This window comes from Sebastes umbrosus, chromosome 15 (genome assembly GCF_015220745.1).
Source record: "Sebastes umbrosus isolate fSebUmb1 chromosome 15, fSebUmb1.pri, whole genome shotgun sequence".
NCBI classification, from domain to species: domain Eukaryota; kingdom Metazoa; phylum Chordata; class Actinopteri; order Perciformes; family Sebastidae; genus Sebastes; species Sebastes umbrosus.
Genome location: NC_051283.1, coordinates 22,714,016 through 22,730,308, shown reverse-complemented (window position 1 = coordinate 22,730,308; position 16,293 = coordinate 22,714,016). Strand labels below are relative to the sequence as shown.

Below are 16,293 nucleotides of genomic sequence, written 5' to 3'. Positions count from 1 at the left end.
AATATTAAGAGAATAAAGTCATACGTTTTTGAGAAAAAAAATCGTAATATTACGAGAATAAAGTCATAAGTTTACAAGAAAAAAATGTCGGAATATTATGATAATAAAGTCAATATTACGAGAATAAAGTCATAATATTAAGAGAATAAAGTCATAATATTAAGAGAATAAAGTCATAATATTACAAGAATAAGGTCATAATGGTATGAGAATAAAGTCATAAGTTTACGAGAAAAAAATGTCGTAATATTATGATAATAAAGTCAATATTATGAGAATAAAGTCATAATATTAAGAGAATAAAGTCATAATATTACAAGAATAAGGTCATAATGGTATGAGAATAAAGTCATAAGTTTACGAGAAAAAAATGTCGGAATATTATGATAATAAAGTCAATATTACGAGAATAAAGTCATAATATTAAGAGAATAAAGTCATACGTTTTTGAGAAAAAAAATGGTAATATTACGAGAATAAATTCATAAGTTTACAAGAAAAAAGTCGTGATATTATGATAATAAAGTCATTTTATTCTGGAAATCTCTGATTTTTTCCCCCTCAATGTGACCCTAATACTCCGTAATACATTAGCACTTTGGCCCTCACTTCATTAGACTTATTTACTATATACTTAGACTATAAACTGTGAACCTTCATCACAATGCTCAAATGTTTTGCGGCTCCAGACAGATTATTTTTTATTTATTTTGCCTAAAATGGCTCTTTTGATAGTAAAGGTTGCTGACCCCTGGCCTATGTATATACAGTACATGGAACAGTGAAAATATTCTGAACACAGCAATGTTAAAATACTCATATACAAATAAAAGTACTGCTTTCCAAATTTTAGCCAGGTAAAAGCAAAGACGTATTATCTCAAAGACGATCAAAGGTAAAAGTACTGTGTTGTGCTTAAAGTGCAGGATGGTCTCTTTAGAAGTGTCATACTGTATATCATTATATATAGACTGATTTTGTTCTTCTAATACTGATGCATGAATGTGGAGTCAATTATAACTATTTAAATACTACTGGGTAGTTCAATCTGTAGTAATGCATCATAATTTATATTTTGTTTTGTATGTAAAATCTTTATTTGCAAATTATCTATAGCTGTCAAATAAATGTAGTGGAGTAAAAAGTTACAACATTTCCTTCTGAAATGCTGTGAAGTAGAAAGCAGCATAAAATTCAAAACTGTACTTATCTGTCTTATGTAGGCGGTGTTTCACCAAAATAATTATGGATTTTGTGTTTAATCATAATAAATCAATGAACTGATAAATTAGAAAAGGCATATTATGAGGTGATTGATTATATTTTGATTTAACTCGTGCATTACAAAACTCAAATCATGCATTATCAAAAAAATGGAATTAAAAATCAAACTCCTGCCAACACATAACAGCTGGCAAATAAGAGCTCTGGCTGCTGCTCTGTGGGTCGGATTTCATTTAATTTCTAGGTGGTACACTAAGAACATTTTTAAATTAAAGAAATAAATATTAAAAGCAGGACAAATTTAATAAATCTGACCGACTTAAGACAAACTTGGACTGTCAGTGTTTTTCATTCCAGAAATCAACAAACATACTGTATTTTGATGAACCATGTTGTTTATTTTTAATATATAAAAATATGTGCATTTATCAACCAATCACCAATAATGACAATTTCATTATAAGAAAAAAAGGAAAGTAAAAACAAGAAAAATTAAAGACAAAACTGGGATTTTTCTCCTATTTCTCAAATGAAACCTGTGTAACATAACACAGCAAAAACCTGTACTGTAGGATGCTACATTTTATATACCAAAAAACACTATTGTTCTCCACCATGTGCTTACGATTTCCATTTTGAATAACATCACTCAGGGCCAATGGAAATGACTAATTACATCTACACAGCAGCACATTTGGTTTGCAATGACATATGAGGTGAGATTTTACCATCGTTAAATAAATAATACACTCCTGATGAATTCCTGATGATGGAATTTCAGGCAAGTTTATGGTTACCTTTACGTCGATCATATAAGTAAGGCTGGCTGGTGACAAACCACCATAGATGAAACACCATTCAACATGAATGATATCTGATTCAAGATGTGGTGGTGCAAGTGGCCAAATGTTATCAAAAAAGAACTGATGTGCTCAGGAATGAAAATAGTTTTTGTTTATCACATCTCCATGATATTCTGTATTACATAATCAACAGTACAAGTTTCATAACAGCATGTCAGTGATACAAATCCATTTTAAAAGGGACACAGAAGCTGTTCTTTCCCCTCATAATGACACATTGCATTTGGGGCATTTTGTGGGAACACTAAGTCTGAATACGTCTCTGATGCGAGTACCTATAAAGCATCCATCTGCCAATGGAATCAACATTTTCAAGTACTCTTAAACAGATCTTTAATAAATAATATCACAACTTTTTGCTGTTAACACGTGTAACGTTTCCTCATTGTCATCCAAAATGCAGTTACATCTATTCCAATGTACACAGGATCAAATATATTATGCCTGTTATGTAATTGACATATTAACATCCGGCCGAGCATCTCATATTTCCTCAGCTACCTCAATAATTATTGATCATCAATCAGGCTGTGGTATTTCCTGTGCAGCATTTTGCTCTTTATGTGCAACTACATCTATCCTTATTTACAAGGAAACAAAAATGTTGCGTGTGTGTTAAGCACTAATAACTAAAACAGTAGGGACTGTTAAGTTAAGGTGCATTTGATATGGTAATGCAAAATGGTTTTGTTTGGCACATTTGGGCAGCGGCTACATGCCTTTGCTCCACCTTATGTTACAATCAATCAACTGGCAGGATACAATTTAACCTTCCGAAATGCCATTTTTAATAATTTGTGTTCATATTTATTGTAACTGGCTGCAACTACCAATTATTTTCACTGCAAATTATTTCCTCAATTCGTTGTTTAATTTGTAGGTCTATAAAATGTAAATACTGCAAAATGGTCATCACACGTAGGGGTGTACATCTGAACCGATGTATTAATTCAATGATCAACAACCCAATACCATTGATGCAATGTGGAAATATGGATACATATCGTCATCTTTAAGATATGCCTGTATTTTGAAATTCGCACTTTATGCTAATTATTTTTATTAAAGTTAATAAATTGTTTTTCAGTTAAATGTCTGGAAGACCTCAGCACTAAAATTGTCAAATCATATTTTAATGGCTTTTTTATTTATATAAATGCAACTGTGTTAAATGGGCCTACTGTATGATATCATCTCATCTTGATCACAGGCCCCGGAATAGAATCAAATTGAAATCATATCGTGGCAGACTTTATGATATCAGCAAATATCGTATCGTTGTCAAAAGAATTGATATATCGTATCGTGATGAAACTTGTGATTTACACCCTTAATCACAAGTTGTTATCATATCCTCAAATATAAGAAGATGGAAGCATAAAATTTAGGGCCTTTTTTGCTTAAAAAATTGTTTTATGGACAACTGACTAATGGTTTCTGTTTAAAACTGTACCAGCAATGATCCTCTGTGTTTCCTCCTTATTTCAGTTTTTCACCAGTGTTATGAAATCCTATTCTGTTACTGTTGGTGCTGCATTCCATGATATAAAAAAAAATACAAAACAGAGCACAAACTGCTTAAACGCATTAAACAATGTAAAGTATTTTCAACATCGTTTTAACTTAGTAAAACGTCAATGTATACAAAAGTGATAATCTTACAGACGGACAACTCCTGGTAACATAGTGCAATAACTGGTGTAATCAAAACCAACGCTGGAAAGTTAGGGGTTAACGAGAGTCTCTCTGCATTTCTCCTCCTCCTCCTCCTCTTGTGGGTTTACATGCCTCGCAGTCATCACAGACTGGCTCTGCGCCTAACTTTATCCTTATGTAATCGAGTCCGCCCTCTGCCTTCGCTCTGGCTGGCATGCAGTGGCACCTTCATGTGGTAGCGAGCTCAGCTAAGGCCGGCTAAGGCCAGCTAAGACCAACTAAGGCGAGTCAGCTGTAGTCGAGATGTCACTCGAGGACACCGAGCTGTCCTGTGTCGCCGGGCTTTCACAATGGGAGGGAAGAGAAATCTCAGACTTCTCGTTTTCTCTCTTGATACACAAATATAACGGCCTGCTCAAAGTCACAGTGCTGTGCGTAAACTCGTGTTGGGCTACACAGCTAGCCTCAGCTGGTTCAACTGGTTCTTCCTCTGGAACTCTCTGGTTTTTAGGTGAGCCTGGTAGACGTGTGATCACTGTGTCAAGTGGAGTCGCAGCCTGGCAGCTCGCATGTTTTCCATGTCGATAGTGCTGACGCTTGGTTGGGACTTCGCTGGAGTCGTCGGGGTCTGACCAGCTCAGCTTTCTCTTCTGGAGGGGAAAAGTAAAACCAGATATAACAACCATAACAAACCAAGGTCTTAAAGGAGAAGCACAGTTCAATTACAACTTGCAATATATTTCACTTGGTTGTTAAAAATATGCTGTTTTAATACAAAAATAAAGTTTAGTATGGGCATTTAACATCTCAGGTTCATGATTTGATTAATGCACACTTGTAAAGGCACTGTCATATAGTAAGATCCAATATGAAGCTCACCTTAACGGGCATGTGGAGCTGATTTTGGCACCAGTGTGTTCGGAGTCTGATAGGGGTGGGCTGGCTTGGAATATTTTTGGCCACCCGAGGGAACCATATCTTCAGCATCATCTCTATCTGCAGCAGGTTTTGGAGGTATCTCTCACTGCAGAAAAATAAAGAGTTAAGGATCAGGCATGAATGGCAATGCTGGGTATGGATGATAATATGCCCATTTTCTTTACTAATCATATTAGGCTTGTTACTTGTGTTGGTCTTACCCCATGTCAGGCCTCTGCAGAACTCCAAGAATCCTCTGCAATCTGTCTATGGCAACGCTCTGCTGGAAACTTGATAGACCTGCCACAATTAAAAATAGACGGTCAATGCAAAATAGGCATTTTAATTACAGGATGCATTAAAACTTGAGAACAATGCTTAGACACATACCTTTGTCAAATCGCCCGATCTTTAGACCATGTAGAAGTTCCAGCAAAGGACAGATGTACCTTTGCAAATCTGCACACTGAGAAAACAACAAGGAAAAAGACTAGTTTTAGAACTGCGACAGATTTGCTATGTGGTTGACAAAAATACTGACACAAAGACCTAAGGATCAGTCTGAGGGCACTCACTTTCTTAGCGAAGGCCAGGTCCCCAGGGGTCGCTGAAGAGGAGCCCAACGTTGCAGCTGGGGGAGAAGAGGCCGGGTTGGGATGCTTGGGCTCATCCGGGCAGCGTTTAGGCCTGTCGCTCTCGGACCTTGAGTGCAGCTGATCCGAATGAGCTGGGAAGTCGTGGTAATTTCCAGAGATTGCGACCCCTTCATCACCCGAGACGGACTTTCTTGTTCCACCGTCCCCTTCTCCCTCCGAGAAGACGTCCGCTTCATCCTCAGTCTGCTCACTCTCGCTGAAGCGGAAGCTCGAGGTGGAGGTCAGCGAGTCATAAGACGGCCATTTGGAAGAACGGTCCAATGTATTCATCTGTGGAGAGAGGGAGATGACAATGTCAGAACAGAACCTTGATGAGTACAACTTTTGACACAAAATCAAACCGGTAGGGTTGCAGTATTACATTATCAGTATGCTACATACTAAAGGAAATATGTTGACATCTTCCAATTGCACAAATCAAATAATGTATATGAAATTTCCATCCCCTGGTGACATTGTGATACTGGCTACAGAAAGGTCAGTATACCTTTGCGTACATATTTCAGTATTGCTGTTTTTTAGAAGATATTGACACATGTTACTCCTCATATTACTCAGTTACAAGAGTGCAAGTTTAGAAATTGTGTAATGGAGGCTTTAAAGACAAGGAAAATGCACGCTACAGAAATATCTATACTCATACAGAATCACAATATTGGCATTACATCAACCCTTATTACACAGTAATGGGTGTATATAGACCTTAAATTATTCATATTGCAATCTCGATACCAGGCAAAAGAACACAAATACAATACGTTTGTCAGTATCATGTAGGGCTGGGCGATAATTCAATATGATAATTTATCATCTAAATTGACAATAACAAGCACATGATGACTCAAATTTCTCAGAAAATCTGATCATTTTGCACTAAAGTTCTTAACTAAATGAGAAAATACTCTTTCTTCTTTTCATTTGTCAAGTATTTAATTCACACAGGAGTAGGGCTGCAACTAACGATTATTTTCATTATCGATTAATCTGTGAATTATTTCCTCGATTAATCAATTAGTTAAAGATGACATCATCAAATGTCTTGTTTTGTCCAAGACAAAAGATTATTCGATTATCAAAATATAGTTGGCGATTAATTTAATAGTTGACAACTAATCGATTAATCATTGCAGCTCTATACAGGAGTATATAAAAAAGAACATGTGGTTATTTCATATAGACTGTTTATTTATTGAATAATCATAAAAATATGCTATATTGTGATATATATCATTATCAAGATATGAAATGAATGACTCATATCGAGATAGAAGATTTCTGACCTTATCGACCAGCCCTAGTAGTATCATGCAATGCTAATCAGAAATGGTACTTGTTGCCAAGAGCTGAGTGAGTAATGTATTTACCAAGTCTCAGCAAGTGCAGATGAGGACAAGGCAAATAATCTGTTTTGTTATATTATTATCATCACTGAGAGAGAGAAAAGCAAACAAAAGGATCTGCTCCTCTATTTGACTAACTGTGTAAATCAACTCGTGCAGAGCCAGGGCTCACTGCCATTCACTCTCTAAACAGGCACGTGTGTGTGCTTGTGCTCATGTGTGAGAGTGTGTGTGTGTGTGTGTGTGTGTGTGTGTGTGTGTGTGTGTGTGTGTGTGTGTGTGCTGCTGTACAAACTTGGTAATTTGAGGACAGATGTGTACGTCCTCTGTTTATTACCTCATTTTACCTCAACTATACTTATACTTACTATGACATCAACAACAAACCTGCTATGTGGTTTTGAAAATGAAAAGAACTGTTTTCAGAATGTTTACATTTTTTAAAAACGTATTGGGAGAAGATTACTCTCTTGTCACTGATAAATCTGAGGACAGATGTTTACGTCCTCAGTTTATTATCTCATGTAATCTCAACTATACTTACTTTGTCCTCACAACAGCAATAACAAACTTATAACCTGCAATGTGGTTTTGAAATTAAAAGAATTGTTTTCAGCATGCTTACATTTTTTTTTAAATCGTATTGAGAGAAGATTACCCTCTTGTCACTGATATAATATCTTTGGCGAAAACGTGCATACAAATGTGCAACGGTTTCATCCGAAAATAGTCATAACAATTAATATTAGAAGTTATAACCAAAAGTGGGTGACTTATTGTCATATTTAACGTGTTAAAAATGTAAAAGTCGATTGGAAATACAGACAACTTAAAAACACAAATGTAAAAGAAGAGAGAGATTCTTACCTTCTTAGCAGCCGTAGCAGAACTGCGTTCACAAAAACGTTAAATTAACACAAAAACGCGTAGAAAGGCACGTTAAACTACTCGAATAAGTTGAATAATATCACAGTCTCGAAGAAGTAACTCTAGCACAGCTATCGGCTTCCCGTGTTATCCAGTTTGGCGCTCAGATCCCGCCCTGTTACTCCTATCTATCTCTCTTGCTCTGCTGTTGTGTTTACTTTGTCAGATTTCCTCTCAACCTGTTCGACACGTACCCACCGGAGCAACAACGGACGCTACACGTGCTGGGGTAAGGTGCAGCGCTCTGATTGGCTGACGAGAGGTCAGGCGGTACGTCATTGGCTGGACGGATTAGCCAATCAGGAGCGTCCTCGTCGACGGTTGGCTGGTAAATGCGTAGATCCCACCGCACCTCTAACGGTAGCACGTGCGGGTGGTGTGGCTGCGAAACGAGAGGCACAGGACCTGCACGCGGCAGCCAGCATGTGCTTAAAATTTTGGTATGTAAATGAGGTCACACTTGGCCCTGAATTAATAGATACTAGAAGACTTTGTGGTGGTGGTGGGGGGAAAATAACCTGACAGGACATGCTGGTGGTATTTGTTTCTTATAGACCACCACTCCTTTTTTCTGTGTTTTCTCTTTATATACATGCATGGTGTGGTTTTTGTGTTTGTTATGTCTGTTTTATGTCTCTAAAAAGACAGCTAAAGTAGGAAGACACAGGCTGGATGTGGGCATAAAAGATTAAACAAGACAAAAAGTATGCAACTGTTATAGTAGACAAAAATATGACACATTTATTTATATTTATAGATAGATAGATAGATGGATAGATGGATAGATAGATAGATAGACAGATAGATTATTGTGTTACAGCAGCAGGTTATCCAGATAATGCACAGGAACAGTAAATATACAATAAATAAACATATCAACACTAGAGATAATATCTATAGTATACACAAAATAAAGAAGATTCAAGCCCTTTATTGTCATTGTGTAGTACAACGAAATTAGATTGTGACAATCCATAGGTGCTAATGAAAAGATAATACAATAATAATAAAAAATATTTAAAAAAGAGATAAATATTAAAAAGATAAAAGATAATACAATATAAAAATACAATATGTATGTTGATGAGATGACAGTTATGCCAGATTACAGTTTAAGAATATATTAAAATACACTATACTGTAAATAAACCAGAGTACTACAACTAGCTTCGAAAATATCAAATATGAACATAGAATAACAATAACATACTATATACAATAGCAAAGTGTGCAATGAAATACTATATATTAGAAAAGTGTGCAAGTTACAATTTTTCTTTAAAATAAAATAAAATTAAATGAGGTAGGCAAACCCTTTTAACATAACCCATAACAATAGATTCTTGTTTTACAGCAGCAGGTTATCCAGATAATGCACAGGAACAGTAAATATCTGCTAAATATACATATCAACACTAGAGATAATATCTATAGTATACACAATATAAAGAAGATTCAAGATTCAAGCCCTTTATTGTCATTGTGTAGTACAACGAAATTAGATTGTGACAATCCCATAGGTGCTAATGAAAAGATAATACAATAATAAAAAAAAAGTGATTAAAAAAAGAGATTTAAAGAGTTTAAGAATATATTAGAATACACTATAAATAAAGCCGACTATTACAACTAGCTTAGAAAATATAAAATATGAACATAGAATAACGATAATATACTATATTCAATAGCAAAGTGTGCAATGACATACTATATATTAGAAAAGTGTGCAAGTTACAATTTTTCTTTAAAATAAAATAAAATAAATGAGGTAGGCAAACCCTTTTAACATAAGCCTTAACAATAGATTCTTGTGTTACAGCAGCAGGCTATCCAGATAATGCACAGGAACAGTAAATATATGATAAATATACATATCAAGATAATATCTATAGTATACATAATATAAAGAATATATTAGAATACACTATAAATAAACCAGACTTCTATAACTAGCTTAGAAAATATAAAATATGAACCTAGAATAACAATAACACACTATGTTATTGTATATATACAATAGCAAAGTGTGCAATGACATACTATATATTAGAAAAGTGTTTCTTTAAAATAAAACTAAATAAATGAGGTAGGCAAACCCTTTTAACATATTGCCATCCTTTTTTATCTCAAATTATCTTAAAAAAAAATGTAAATTAAATTGTGGCTGAACTTTTAAGGACTAGTGTGCACCTTGCAGCAAATTATTTGAGCTTTTAATGGGACTCTTTTGCTTTTGTTTGTGCTGGAGAAGCTCCAGGTTCTCCTTGTAGTGAATGCAGATAAGACTGACGAGATTATGAAACGTGGCATCATAGGCCTATTAGAGCCAACGACAGGGAAAGGGAATTAAAGCAGCCTTACATAATAAGATTGCTATATGCTGAGGAGTGAATCACTTATTTCGTTGCATGCAAAAATAGGACGCTGCTACCTGCCGGAGGCTGCGTCGACTACTTGATTAGCTGCTGACGAGGCAGCTTACAACCAAAAGGCACGTGTTTATGATCGTGATAATGATAATGATAATAATTAGTATCATTGGTTTAGGGTTAAGTAACAGGTACTGGAGGCGTGGTGGAATGAAAGGAAAGGGGAGTGTCAACGAATGCATAGCGTGGGAGAAATAAGATGCTGCCACACAGTTTGACTCTCAACATCAAAGATCTGATGTGAAACATAACTATAGTTAAAAAAAAATAGTGATGAATTGCCCTGATTATTGCCATTATCACAAAATAACTTAATTAAAGTTGGATGGAGCTCCAAAGAGCCCATTTCTTCAGAGTTTTTTCCAGACTGGGTCCCCATGCACATCAGCAGACCGGCGATGTTCTTTTCATGGTAGGTTGTTTGTGTCGTTCCTGCCAGGAGCTCCTTGGTATAAAAACAGGTTTGATGCATGCTCCTGAACTATGAATCGGGGCATTTAGCTCCCGATTTTTTGGATTACAAAATAGATACCATGCAAACAGCAACTATCAGGTGGTAGAGAAACATTGCAAATAGTACCAATACCAACAACAGCTCTCTATGCAGAAGAGTGAACAGTGAAGCAGCTGAAGGCTGGCTCTACCATGTGATTGCAAAGATGCTCAACCTGCATGTGTCTTCTGCTTTTAGGCAGTGGGAATTTTGCTACAAAAAAAGTACAAGCAAGTTTGGTTGATGATATTGTTGCAGGTAATATCTGTATCAGTGGGTAGAGAGGGTTGTCCTTTTACCACAAGCTTGGCGGTTCGATCCCCGGCTCCGACTGTCCGTTTGTCGGAGTGTCCTTGAGCGAGACACTGATCCCACAAGTTGCTCCCCGTGTGCTTCATAGCAGCACAGTGCTCCTAGAAATGCTTAGGATGTATTAAATGCAGAGGTCAAGGAAACTAAATTGACCTCTGACCTCAAGATATGTGAATGAATGAATGGGTTCTATGGGTACCCACGAGTCTCCCCTTTACAGACCAGCCCACTTTATGATAATCACATGCAGTTTGAGGCAAGTCATAGTCAAGTCAGCACACTGACACACTGACAGCTGTTGTTACCATGTTATGATTTGAGCATTTTTTTATGCTAAATGCAGTACCTGTGAGGGTTTCTGGACAATATTTGTAATTTTTCTGTGTTGTTAATTGATTTTCAATAATAAATATATACATACATTTGCATAAAGTAAGTATATTTGCCAACTCCTATGTTGATAAGAGTATTAAATACTTGACAAACCTCCTTTTAAGGTACATTTTGAACTGATAAAAAATGTGTGATTAATTAACTATGGACTATCATACAATTAATCGTGATTAAATATTTTAAGTGAATAACAGCCCTTGTAAAAACGCAAAAGGCTCTTGCTAGAGCCAGTGTTTGGTTTGTGCGTTCTGGGCTACTGTAGAAACAGATTCTTCGTTTCAGGTGATTTTACACTAATGAAAACATAGTTATGAATATTATATAACAATAGATCCCCGAAATGTTACACACTGTTCCTTTAAGTCTTGGAACATATGGCACATATATCCCTTTACTTTTTGCAGTGGTAGGGACATTTTAGTTAGTCTAAATTTGCTCTTCACACATTCAGAAGTCAGGCACATTTCTGAGTGTCATGGTTATTAGCTGTTGGTGTCATCCAAATTAGCAGCAGCCAATATATCAAAGCTGTTGGATATGTGTAGGGACTTTGTTCGAGGACAGAGTTCCAATCAGGTGTGACCAGATTTTTGAGATGACAGGTTGCCTCATAAATTAATATTTAAAGTAGTGACGTGTTTGTAATTTTCCCCCAACAATGTGGTTATTTGTCAGTGATAAGGAAGTGGCAGTGTGTTTGACTATGCTTGCTGGGAAGGGGCCAACAAAAACATTTGCACATTTCACAATCCTGCCTGCACAACCTGTATGTTACGCAGTCTTAAAACATTGTGTGCCCACTTTGTTGATAAAAACCTACTGACTGATTACAAATGACATGAACAATCCATTTACCTGATTCCAGATCTGAAAAGCTGCTAAATGCATAAAAGCATAAAAAATACATTTTCATACTTGTTACTATTCAATTTTCCTATTTCTTGTTTAAATATTAGTCTCTGCCACCTCAACACAGTGGAGACACTAGAGATAAAGTTCTTTCTAAAGGTAGATGAACTGACCCTTTAGGTATCAGTGACAGCAGTCAGTTTCTTTCAGTGCAAAAATATAGGTCATCTATCGCACTGTTCCCTTCAGTCCTTACAATGCCACCCATTAATGAAGCCACAGGACAGGATATCAACATGACTTGACAAGTGAGTCCTATGCAAATTTTTTACTTTCCCCATGTGAGGGGAGTGAGAGCAAGTGCAAACATTAAAGCCCCCCGTGGTGAACGCTCGGGGTCTGACAGATGTGCGTGGCCGATGTGCCTCGCCTATGAGGGTTAGCGGGAGGTGACCGACATTATCAGTGGACACTAACGCCACACTGTGCAGTAGTGACCTTGATTTAATTCAATTGAATAAACAGCGAGATGCTGCTGAGCTGAGACCCCATTCCCACAAAAACATCCCACGCATTGTTTGAGTTTCCTCCAGCAAATCAGGAGGTCACATCCAACTACTTCCAAAGCTTTTGTGTGGGCAAAATATCACTTTATGCAGTATACTACACTAAAGTAGATACCAGTTTGTGTGTTTGAATAGAAGTTATATTATACTTGTTAACAAACTTTAGATTTTCAGACAATGTCACACATTTATTAGCTTTTTCATTATCAAGATTGTGTGGGAAGATTCAAAACACAAAATGTCATCAACCAAGTGTTCATTGACCTGCTCATTACAACCAAGAATGAGTACAAGCGCTGCACTTTTCATGCCAAATTTTGTGGAGAAAATGGAAATGTCCAACGTTGACTACAAACGTCCTCTTCCTTTTACTGTTAAACATGGAAAGCCACTTTTCTCATGCTTCTTCCACTTAGCTGGCCCCGTCTCAACAAGTCCATTAATAACGCCTTGTTTCATCACGCCACTAGCAGCCAAGCCAGGGATCGTCTCTGATTGTCTTGGAGACGAAGGCGATTTTTCTGGCCATTTCCGTGTGGTAGATCCGCCTGCAGCCCTCAAAGTTCTTCCGCTGACGCTCTCGGCAGGGCTTCTCGTAGTAGCGCTTGCGCTTAACCGTATCGATAATCCCATCCTGAGTCAAGACCCTGGAGTATGGAGAGAAAACGCGTGAATAGCTGACACTTGCATTCAAGACACTCTATTCTAACAGATAAATGGACTGCGGCTGACAGCTGACGATGCTAACAGCACGTATAGTGCAAACAATGGCCACAGTGCATATCTAGCATATTTAACTATTTACCTTTAAAGACAAGCAAACGCACAATTAGGTTCTTGTACACTTGGAAATAAGGTTTGTATCATTCTATACATTGTTTATTAGTTAAAATCATATTTGTTCTGCCTTTAACAACTCATTTCATAAATTCCTGGTTCTGCAAAGCAAAAATATATTTTTTCTTGATACATGAAATTTGTTAAAATCTTTTGGAGATGTCTTCTGACTAATAGACAGGCAAAAAAAAAAACAATGACCTTCAAGGCAGTGGAAACAATTAAACATTATTATTAAACAATGTCAATTGAATCTCAAAATGACTTCAAGTCTGAAATAATTGAACAATAACAATGCCCTGCTACAATGGTGGTCACATTTATGGAGCTCCAAAGTGTTCAATATTAAATAGATCAATAATTATGGATTATTATAATATGTTATTTTATATCTCTTGTATTCAGAGTTTTAATGTCATAATGAAATAAAAACAGACTTTTGAAAAAGTGTATTTTGAGATAAAATGACTAAAAAGGTTTGTATCCAATAAAATTAAGTTATTTTGAAGATGAATGATGAAATACATTTAATAATAATGAGCCAAATTTGACTAATTTCTTCAGTTATTTCACGCATTGGTTCATTTATAGAAAATGTATTAATATGATTATTTCATAATACATTTTTGTTTATTATATATATATATATATATATACATACATATATACATACATATATGTATACACACACACACACACACACACAGTCATTATGACATGGGCCAAACACAGAGAAACTATACACATACATACATACATATATATATACATACATATATATATATATATATATATACATACATATATATGTATATATGTATGTATATATATATATATACATACATATATACATATATATGTATGTATATATATATATGTATGTATGTATATATGTATATATATATATATACATATATACATACATACATACATATATATATATATACATATATATATATATATATATACATACATACATATATATATGTGTGTATGTATATAGCTTCTGTGTTTGGCCCATGTCGTGATGAGTGTTCCCCTGTTATATATACAGTATTAATACAGTATTAATACTTACTAATATGTTTAAATATGCAATTTAAGCACAAGTTATCTGTCTTCTTTGTGATAAAACACACCGAACTGCCAGACCTCTTTTATATCTGACAAATGCTGCTAGTAGTAGTAGCAACGTTAGCAGTAGGTTACGTCAACATGTTGTAACACTGTCAGTAATAGTGATTATAATGCTGCAGACTTTAACCAGTGACGTCACTGCGCAGGCGCAGCTCTGTGACATTGAGCGGAAGGCTAACGGTAACCTAGCCAACATTAGCTCAGTCATCTCCATGACAACAGCAACTTTAATCATATATATTTTATATCTTAAACACTCAAACAAGAGTTTCACCTGTTTAAAGTCTTGTACGCCGCATCAACGTTGCCGTCTTGGACCATCACGGTCCGAGCAATGAAGCGAAGGTGCCTCGACATTATGAGACCGGTGTACGCTGAACTACCAACCGACTGGAAACATGTAGCTGTTAACTAACAACAAGAGGTTCCGGATACATGAAAAACCCATAAATCAACGCTAGGTGACGCTTTACTCCATTCAAGATTCAAGATTCAAGATGTTTATTGTCACGCCGGTTGTACAGGTACAAACGTGTGAAATACTTTTTGCTGGGAAGCTCCATTTAAATAATAAGTTATATTACATTTACATTACAATTACATTTACATTAGAATTATTAAAGGGAATACTTTGTACAAGGGCGTATTAAGAACATATATATGAAGAATATATACAGTATATACAGTATAAGATATATTTTTGTCCGTGAAAAAAAAGTCTAAACAATGTCTGAAAAAGGTAAAAAAAAAAAAAAAGTCTGAAAAAATGTCCATAAAAAAAAAAGTTTGAAAGTGCTGGAAAAAAAGAGTCTAAAAAATGTTGGAAAAAAAAATTTCTGAAAAATATCCATAAAAAAAAAATTTCCGAAAAATAAAGTTTGAAAAATGCTGGAAAAAAAGATTCTGAGAAATATCTAAAAGAAAAGTTTAAAAAATTTGGAAAAAAAAAAATGTCTGAAAAAATGTCTGAAAACAAAATTCTGAAAAATAAAGTTTGAAAAATGCTGGAAAAAATGTCTCTGAGAAATGTCTGAAAAAAAAGTTTAACATTTTTTGGAGAAAACAAAGTCTGAAAAAATGATGGAAAAAAAAGTCTGAAAAATGTGTTGGAAAAAAAAAGTCTGAAAAAATGTCAGTGAAAAAAAAGTCTAAACAATGTCTGAAAAAGGTAAAAAAAAAAAAAAAAAATTCCGAAAAATAAAGTTTGAAAAATGCTGGAAAAAAGACTGAGAAATATCTAAAAAAAAGTTTTAAAAATTTTGGAAAAAAAAAAAATTCTGAAAAAATGTCCATAAAAAAAAAATTCTGAAAAATAAAGTTTGAAAAATGCTGGAAAAAAGACTCTGAGAAATATCTAAAAAAAAAGTTTAAAAAATTTTGGAAAAAAAAAAAAGTCTGGAAAAATGTTCATAAAAAAAAAGTTTGAAAAATGCTGGGAAAAAAAGAGTCTAAAAAATGTTGGAAAAAAAAAATTCCGAAAAATATCCATAAAAAAAAAATTCCGAAAAATAAAGTTTGAAAAATGCTGGAAAAAAAGATTCTGAGAAATATCTAAAAAAAAAAAAGTTTAAAAAATTTTGGAAAAAAAAAATGTCTGAAAAAATGTCCCTGAAAAAAAGGTCTGAAAAATGTCTGAAAACAAAATTTTGAAAAATAAAGTTTGAAAAATGCTGGAAAAAAGACTCTGAGAAAT

The 16,293-nt window shown here is 35.0% G+C and overlaps 2 protein-coding genes across 2 annotated transcripts; both read right to left on the bottom strand.

The window, feature by feature from the left end:
* Positions 1 to 1,601: 1,601 nt before the first annotated feature.
* ciarta (circadian associated repressor of transcription a) lies at positions 1,602 to 7,772 on the bottom strand. Its single transcript, XM_037795269.1, has 6 exons — positions 7,525 to 7,772; positions 5,237 to 5,587; positions 5,052 to 5,127; positions 4,883 to 4,961; positions 4,623 to 4,767; positions 1,602 to 4,393 (listed from the first exon to the last, which is right to left on the bottom strand). The coding sequence occupies exons 2-6, from the start codon at positions 5,585 to 5,587 to the stop codon at positions 4,022 to 4,024; spliced, it is 1,023 nt and encodes a 340-aa protein (XP_037651197.1). The 5' UTR covers positions 7,525 to 7,772; the 3' UTR covers positions 1,602 to 4,021.
* A 5,015-nt stretch (positions 7,773 to 12,787) lies between these two features.
* Positions 12,788 to 15,031, bottom strand: mrps21 (mitochondrial ribosomal protein S21). The gene is made up of 2 exons (XM_037796104.1): positions 14,875 to 15,031; positions 12,788 to 13,273 (listed from the first exon to the last, which is right to left on the bottom strand). Exons 1-2 carry the CDS (start codon positions 14,955 to 14,957, stop codon positions 13,093 to 13,095), a joined length of 264 nt encoding a protein of 87 aa, XP_037652032.1. The 5' UTR covers positions 14,958 to 15,031; the 3' UTR covers positions 12,788 to 13,092.
* Positions 15,032 to 16,293: the final 1,262 nt, after the last annotated feature.

Excerpts from the sequence above, each read along its gene's own strand:
- ciarta (XM_037795269.1), bottom strand. The coding sequence starts at position 5,587 with ATGAATACATTGGACCGTTCTTCCAAATGGCCGTCTTATGACTCGCTG. Across the intron at positions 4,962-5,051 it reads GATCGGGCGATTTGACAAAG|GTCTATCAAGTTTCCAGCAG; the intron begins GTATGTGTCTAA and ends TAATTGTGGCAG. Across the intron at positions 4,768-4,882 it reads CTGCAGAGGCCTGACATGGG|TGAGAGATACCTCCAAAACC; the intron begins GTAAGACCAACA and ends ATTTTTCTGCAG.
- mrps21 (XM_037796104.1), bottom strand. The coding sequence starts at position 14,957 with ATGTCGAGGCACCTTCGCTTCATTGCTCGGACCGTGATGGTCCAAGAC. Across the intron at positions 13,274-14,874 it reads GCGTACAAGACTTTAAACAG|GGTCTTGACTCAGGATGGGA; the intron begins GTGAAACTCTTG and ends TCCATACTCCAG.